The 8237-nt window shown below is 31.0% G+C and overlaps 1 protein-coding gene across 1 annotated transcript; it reads right to left on the bottom strand.

Moving 5' to 3' along the window:
• Positions 1 to 2666: 2666 nt before the first annotated feature.
• On the bottom strand, positions 2667 to 6767 carry LOC106776385. The gene is made up of 5 exons (XM_014663827.2): positions 6402 to 6767; positions 4940 to 5033; positions 3589 to 3626; positions 3365 to 3500; positions 2667 to 3199 (listed from the first exon to the last, which is right to left on the bottom strand). The coding sequence occupies exons 1-5, from the start codon at positions 6729 to 6731 to the stop codon at positions 2787 to 2789; spliced, it is 1011 nt and encodes a 336-aa protein (XP_014519313.1). The 5' UTR covers positions 6732 to 6767; the 3' UTR covers positions 2667 to 2786.
• Between the last annotated feature and the right edge of the window lie 1470 nt (positions 6768 to 8237).

Below are 8237 nucleotides of genomic sequence, written 5' to 3'. Positions count from 1 at the left end.
TAGAATTTTATTCGGCGGGTCGGGTTGCGATTAGGCATTATCTATGCCCGACCCTACCCATTGCCATCCCTAGGTAGGGTAGATGGTCCACAAGCCATTGTATGAACAATCAGGGTAGCTAAAAAACTACCTCAAGCTCAACAAGCAAGCAGATATAATTCAAACAACTAAGCAAGCATTTCATGCAATCATAAAGCAAACAAGAAATCAAATACAAATATGGCACAATAGGAACCTAGTAAACCCACTTCCGAAAGACAACATAAGGGTCAACTTTGACTCTGATACCAAAAAGCGTAATACCCCTTAACCAAAGGAAAAAGGAAGGAAAACTATGTTAAGGAAGGTAGGAATGAAAGCTAAAAGCAAAGAAAAACTTCAAAAGCATTAGCAAATCATCTAGTTGTTAAGGTCATCTAATTGATCTAGTCATTTAATCACCTCGGTCGTCCAACGCTTAAGATCATCTAACAAGAGGGTAATATATTCAAGTCTATTGTACTATGAGTCATCTAGTCACCTTATTTGTCTCTTTTACTAATTTTGACATAACTTTAACCCATGCAACATCTTAATGGAAACATGAATATCAACTAAAACACTAGAGGTTTAAAAATAAAGGTTTTCTCACTCTAAATTCTTCAAGGAATAAGAAAGAAGGTTTCTAATACAATACCATTCCTAAGATTCATAACACACGAGGTTCACTAGCCTTAATCATTACATAATCATCAAGAACAAAAACTTCACCATGTACGAGTATACATCAATCTTAAACAAATCTAAACGAACTATGATTTTGCTTATCTCCAAGACATCTAGTTCCTTTCCATTTCTGCATTAACCTTTGTATAGTTTAATCTCGTGTTAGAGTAGTTCAAGTTGAAGCTAATGGCCCTATCAACCATGCTAAGGAACTCATGGTAAATTAAAGTCACAACTACGAGTCCACATTGAGTAAGAATCTTGATCTAGTTAAAACCACAATTCGTCAATATATGATAGGATTAATACCTTGTGGTTTAGTCATGATTTTTTTTACATCACCTTAAACCTATAAGGACCTCCATCAACTCTCAACACCTAATACATTATTCTATGTGAATTGAATGACCATAGAATTTGAATCACTTAATTATCAATATTAATTATTAAAAGATAGATTATTCATTAACATAGTATCAAAATAATTATTAATTATTATTATTATTATTATTACTACTCATAAGTATACTTTACTACAACGTTTTATACTATACGAAATTTAAATTAAATATTAATAATAATTAATTAAAATATTTAGTATTTTATATATTTTTTTATCAATTTTATATCTATATAACTTTGAAATATTTAAAAGTTATTATTATTATTAGCATAAATATACATGCAATCACCCATTCCTATTTTTTAATTTTTAAGAACGTAAATTGAATATATATATATATATATATATATATATATATATAATTTATTAAAAGATAAAATTATTCAATTAAAAAATGACACCAAAATGAAAGTTATCAAATGGTAAATGGTAATGAAATAAATATAAATATAGACTATTATCATTATTTGTATTTTCTATAATGTTTATAATATTAGTCATAAATTTAAATTATTTTCAAATATTAAAATTAATTTATAATGCTTTTAAATTATATATTTTTTTTAAATCGCAAAAATATATTAAATACAATCTTAATAAGAGTCGTATATTATTACATGATATTATACTATATTATATTATATTACATTTATTAAATATAAAAAATATTAACAAAACCTTCACAGAAATAATTTCTTGCACCTTTGTATAAAATTAAACTGCAATTGAAGATATGCAGCCCCATGACACAGCTGCCAAACACCGCACTCAGGTTCCTTTTAACTATTAATTTGACTTATTATAGGTTTGAGTCAGATTCAATTAAAAAAATTATTTTTTAAATGTAGATTAAATTAAATCTGGTTTATTTAATACACGTCAAATTTAAATTTAAGTTAAAGATAAATTCACCCATAATTTAGCAAGAACCGTTATTATGTTTTTTTTACCAGTTTTTACAAAACTTTTTCAATATAGTTATATTTTATTTATTATTTTTAATTATGTGATTAGTAATTTTATATTTTTAAAAATTAAGATTTTTCAATAATATTTGAATAATTTGAATATTCAAGTTATTTGTTTATCTAATTATATAAATTGATAATTTAATTTTTAACTATTATCTTCAGAATAATATTTCTTAAAATAAGTAAACACTTTAATTGTATTTTTATAAATAAATGAATTAAGTCATTAAACTTTGATTGTATAACAATAAAATATATAAAAAAAATTAAGACTCCTTAAATAAATTAATCTACTTAACTTACCAACCAGTGAATTGAATTACAAAATATTTTACTCACTTTGACACCCTTAATCCTAGGTTAGAGACACAATATTATTCATAAGGAATTTAAGGGCTTCATTTCAGTAAATGAGGGTGATATTTTTTTAGGTCTTTTAATTCATCAGTTCATTTCAGGAAATGAAGGGTGAAATTTGAGTTTTCTTTTAATTCTAGTTTACTTTGGGAAAAAAAATAGAGGTAATTCTCTAACATTTATTCACGAAATTATAATTGCAAATGAAATAAATGAGAATCGCAGATATAGGTAATCAATCCTAACCTTCATCAAATTGAATTCTAATTTAAATTCAAAAAATCATATTTTCAAAATGTGCAAGAGATTATTTTTAACTTAGTTATTTTAAGTGCTAGCTAGCACAGTAATCATGCCTCTTTGGGCTCCAAGCATAAAAGATAAGCTATTAAGCCAATCACGGGAACATACCTAAGATACTTTACTACAGCAACCTTGTTTTCTTGGACATTCTGGAGGTTGTCACCAATCAACCAAGGCTGGAAAATCATGTAAAGACATATGTCCCATATGAAGGCATAAGCCAGCCTTTCTGATCCAAGATAACCCACCAAGTAGTCCCATCTATCTGCTATGCCCCCAAAATTTGCATCCATTCGCCCATAAAGAGCCCACAATAGTGATACAAGACATACACACCCACCAATCACTCCAACAATTGGAGCACCATTTGTCATCACTGACTCAAATTGTGAAAGTTTTCTTGGAGCAGTCTCATCAACAGGATCATTCAAGCGGATAGCCATGTATGGGATCAGAAATGCTGGCATCATAGAAAGGAGTTATGATAGGTAATGTAATTACATAACATCTAAAGGAAGAATAAGTCGAAATAAAATCATTCATCTGTTTCGGATGAAGGAGCATTGCTGTTCTAGTGGAGGTAATAAAAAAGACTTGTCAAGCAAGAGAGGTTTGTCAGACATACTGTTTGTCAGGAACATTTGCCAGCCATAGAGGACATCTAGAGACCCTTTATATCTATCTTTCTTTTGATCTGTGAACAGCAATGGGCCAAACATAAACGTCCAACCAATCACAAAATTGAAGAGTCCTTCGGACATCTGAAATAAGAAAATTATCCAAAATTAGGGAGATTGTTACATCAAATGGTTGTATTTGGTGCCGATTACTTTGAGCAATGACACTTACAGGATGAAGAACTGGCGCATCAATCAGACGAATTCCAACTACTCTGCCAAAATGGTCAATGTGGAAATCATTGAAATGAAAAGATAACCCTAATAGTTTTCTTTAAAAAAGAAACACAAAAAGCAGTATATAGTCCATGTTATTCTTAAAAGAAGCAGATCAAGCTTCAGATCTGTTTGACTTTGAATAAAATAGCTTGTTTCAAAGCAGTAATGGATTCAAAATCTTTAAGAAGCAGGGGATTTAAGACAATGTTAAAGCATACAGAACACACTCACACACCCTCACTCTCACAATGGGGAAAAACTGTATTATTATTCTGGAAACAATGAATATGTCCGAAAACATCCAAGGGACCAACCTCCCTTCACACAGGATGAAACAAGTCCTGTCTACTACTAAAGATCGAAACAACGTGTCTGTCTCAAGACACCTTCCCCCCTTATAAAACTAACCCCCCAAGAGACACTACACAGCCTAACAATCCCCAACACCTCCTAACAGACTATGTTTTGTTTTAATTCCCTTTTCTCCTAACATAGACCCTCATGGTCCTATCAAAAACATTTTATAAAAAAGAATGGGTAAAATGTGGCTATGACGTGGTGTGACACGTTGTGGAAACAGCAGTCACTTAAAAATTGAAACAAAAATAACACAAAGGTTAAGTCTACAACTTTATAATAATAAAAAAAAAAAAAACAGGGCTATTGTTTCCGCATTAATTTCATTTCCTGCTACTTTTCCATTTTATTTGGCACATACGACATACATCTATTTCGAAGCTCATGTGTGCGTGAATCTTTTTTCTTAGAAACACACACATGTCATGCTCATGTCCCACGATCTTTATGCTTCACAGTTTATTAGACATCTTTTGCTTTCTTCTCTTTTCTTGTAAGAAAAACTAGAAACACGATAGAAGTAATTAGCAATTACTTCCGCAAGAACCTAAATACAGGATAAGATTATATACAATAGTTTTCTGCTGGGTATCTGGAGGCACATAATATACAAGGCAAGTCACAGCCTTGGGAATTATCCATACTACATGGCAATATAAAGGTTCCAAACATAAATTTTCATAGATAAAAAGATGAAAGGACTCAGAATGAATCTTTTGAAACAAGTTTCTTCTCTTTTATATATAAAAAGTGACCAAAATATAGTTCATTGACCAATATAATTGAAAAATGTAAACATGAGAACGTCATCAGTTAATCTCATTTGTCATTGCAATGCTTGTAAGTTAATTCAAATTAAAGAATCTCCATTACAAAAAGTTGAAAATAAAAGGAATCAACTAAGACATTATTTGTTACCTAGGTACAATGAGCAACAGGATACGTACCAAAGTTCATGAAAGGCAATATGAAAAAGAAATTTAGAGAAAGACCCACAAGAGAGTTCAATGTGTCAGAACTTATGGCCCATACAGGATCTCCCTGTCACAATACGAGGAGTCTTTGAGATTTCAAACTTTAATCAATTTATACAATATTAGCAAATAGAAAAAAATATATACAACATAACTATTCAAAATGTTCCAAATTGCCAAAACAAAGGAAGAAGCAAAGGAGAAAGTTTTGTTGCCAAAGCTATGGAAACAACTTTCTTTACAATCACTTTAAATTATTAGTTGTACGAAATTAAAGAGGTATAAGGGTACTCAAATCCGAGTTATAAAATTATACTGATACTGTTGTGAAAGATGTGATACATAAATCAAAAACACTAATTCCCTTAATCCTAATAAAGGGAGAAAACAAATAACGAAATAAAAAAAAATGATGGAAGCCGAAACTCAGGTTTGATTCTCTCCCTGATACAAACAAAAACTCCCTACACTGTTGAGTTTGTTTCTACTTGTGTTCCTCCATTTCCTATTTTATAGCATCGCTTGCAGAGTTCTAGTAGCCTGGTTACAAAAAAATAAAATAAAATAACACTTGAGGGTCATGTACCTTAAAGTATTCATTCAAGATAGCACACCCAACAAGCACTAAAGATAACAACAATAAGCGGCACCACAGATGGAGCAAATGTTTTGCAGTACCGGCTTCCTTTAGAGTAATCACTTTTATTTGAACAGTTTCTTATTATTATCTTATATCTAGAAACAAACTTAAAAAGTTAATTTTTCATGCATTCTCACTGTAACAAAGTTAACATCCAATGGTCAGTCAATCATAAATCAGTAACAAACAAACAACCATGGGAATCTTTACTACAGTGTAAAAAACAATGTTTAAATTCAAATAGCAATACATGGCAGATGTTCTAATATACTAGCTTTGTTCACATTTAAAAAGAAAATCACACTTTTCGTATTAAAAACTATAAGTAAATGTTAAGTACTTTTGCCTTTAATGACACTTTTCTTAAACGATCATAATTTTGATAAATATCTAACTTTTGATTTTACCATCATAATATGTAGCAAAAAGGGTATTTTAAGAACAAAGTTAAGAGCTTAGCTAAATTTGCTTTCTTTAATCAATACACAGTTAACTCTTTTTTTCTTATAAATAAGAACCGAAACAGAGGTAATACTAGAAAATTTTAAAATTATTTAATGCCTGTTTCGATATTCAACAATTTCCTCTTTTTTTTCAATTTCATGTTGAAAGTTAAAGTACCAAGTTACTTCCACCTTTTCAATTTTTGGATCCATTTTAGAGCTGAGGATCAATTTGAATGGTTATCTTGAGACGCACTTGGGAATCAATGAAGACCAAAATCAATTTAAGTTTATAAACATCCTTCTCATATGGCAAATTGAAAATTTGAAAAAGGTAAAAAAGGGTACGTACAGGGGCATAAGGAAGCAGGAAGAGCCATAAAATATAGACACCTTCTGCAACCCAAAGCGTAATTTGAAGCACTCTTCTGAGATCGTCTTCACCCTCTTCAGAAGAGAGTAGAGATTTCCGGCGAGCAGAAAAGCACAATTGGGTTCCCGAAACGCCGCGTTTGGCTTTGATAACGGCCGGGGAAAAGCAACGGGTGGAATTGTCAGCGTGGTGAAGGTGAAGCTTTCTTCTGTTGAGCAATTTGAGAAGATGGAGTGGAGATTTTGGAGGCAACGGTTTGAGTGAAAGGAATGGGGGCAGGAACGACGTCGTCGCTGTGATAAGCACCATAGCTTCAGAGGCTTGGGCATTGAGTGGTTCGCTTCACTCTTCACACTTTATATAGTGGACGCCAACCTGGTATTTTACTAATTTATTATTGTGTAAAGATAACAATTTCTATTATCTATAGTTAAAATAAAGTTAGGTTAATTACATTAAATAACTACCAACACACTACAAATTTTACAAATCAATTTTTCACATATTGTATTTGTATCATTATATTTCATCATTCCCTTATTTGTTTGTTCCACGGAATATTTTACATTTTTAATTAGGTTAATTAAATTTTAAATTAATAATAAATTTAAATCTTTTTAATTGAATTTTTATTAAAAAAATTGTTTTATTGGATTTTCAATAAAATGATGATCCAATAAAAAGAAGAATTAGATTATTGAAATTAAAAAAAAAAAATAACATGATATAATTAAATAAAAATTGTAAATACTTAATGTTTTTGTTAGGTTCATAACTATCTTAGGCGAGTTTTCAAAACTCTCTTCTATTTTTCTATATGATAGTCCATATTTAACTTGTGAGTTTCTTCATCGTTATTAATTTATCAAGATATTTATAAAGGATACTTAATATAATAAATGTAGGTGATGAAAAAGTATTAACTACTTATCTAAGTCCTATATTTATAGTGTCTTTGATGAACTTTTATCTTTTAGGAGGTCTAATTATAGTTCAATGACATCATAACTTTATGAGGGTAATTCTTGGATTATGCTCTTAACCTTGTTATCTTTACGACTTTTTGACTATAACATTCGGTACCACCAAGAACGTCTTTTTAATCGGGTGGACACTTGCCTTCGTCTGCTTACACTAATATATTAAGGGTCGATAATTGAAAGTTCTCGATTTAAGGTTTGATCGTTCGAGTTTGATCATGCTCGAGGGTTCTAACAAACATTGGCTCCCCAGGCCCGAGTATAAGACAAACATTTGTACAAGGGTTTGCAAAAAAAATAAAAAACATAATTTGGTTTGTGCTTGCCTCGCCATCTTGATTGTTTGGATCCCTATGCATATTGGTCCCCTAGGTTCGAGAAGGCCAACCACCAAGGGGTGCATTCGAAGGGTCATGCACTCAAGTCAACTTTGTTCTTTCATAGTGATGCAAAGTGTCACGACACATTCACTCTTGGATGATGTTTGATCCTACAATTGATCCTACGATTGGGGTTTGATGATTATTTACCTACCTTGACCCTGGTCCCTCTATAAATTGCTCCCTTGTGTCTGCTTTCTTTGTTCCTTCTTTAGAGTTGTGTTTTATCCTTTGAATAATAAGGTAATAATGTTAGGAGTTATTATCATTTCATCATTTAAGAAGTTTTTAGGAAATGAAGGTGAAGGGTATGTGGATAGCACATTATTGTCATATGTCTCAAAGTCATGTTCCAACAGGGGAAACGCCATGTGAAATGCATCATCAAGTGGTGGAAGTAAGGCTTCACTCAATGGCTAGTAGTGAAGACATCATATCCCAATCGATCAATATTT

Source organism: Vigna radiata, chromosome 11, assembly GCF_000741045.1.
Source record: "Vigna radiata var. radiata cultivar VC1973A chromosome 11, Vradiata_ver6, whole genome shotgun sequence".
NCBI lineage: Eukaryota > Viridiplantae > Streptophyta > Magnoliopsida > Fabales > Fabaceae > Vigna > Vigna radiata.
This window is presented reverse-complemented; position numbering and strand designations above follow the sequence as displayed.

Excerpts from the sequence above, each read along its gene's own strand:
- LOC106776385 (XM_014663827.2), bottom strand. The coding sequence starts at position 6,731 with ATGGTGCTTATCACAGCGACGACGTCGTTCCTGCCCCCATTCCTTTCA. Across the intron at positions 3,627-4,939 it reads ATTGCCTTTCATGAACTTTG|TTGGAATTCGTCTGATTGAT; the intron begins GTACGTATCCTG and ends TTGGCAGAGTAG. Across the intron at positions 3,501-3,588 it reads ATGCGCCAGTTCTTCATCCT|ATGTCCGAAGGACTCTTCAA; the intron begins GTAAGTGTCATT and ends TTCTTATTTCAG.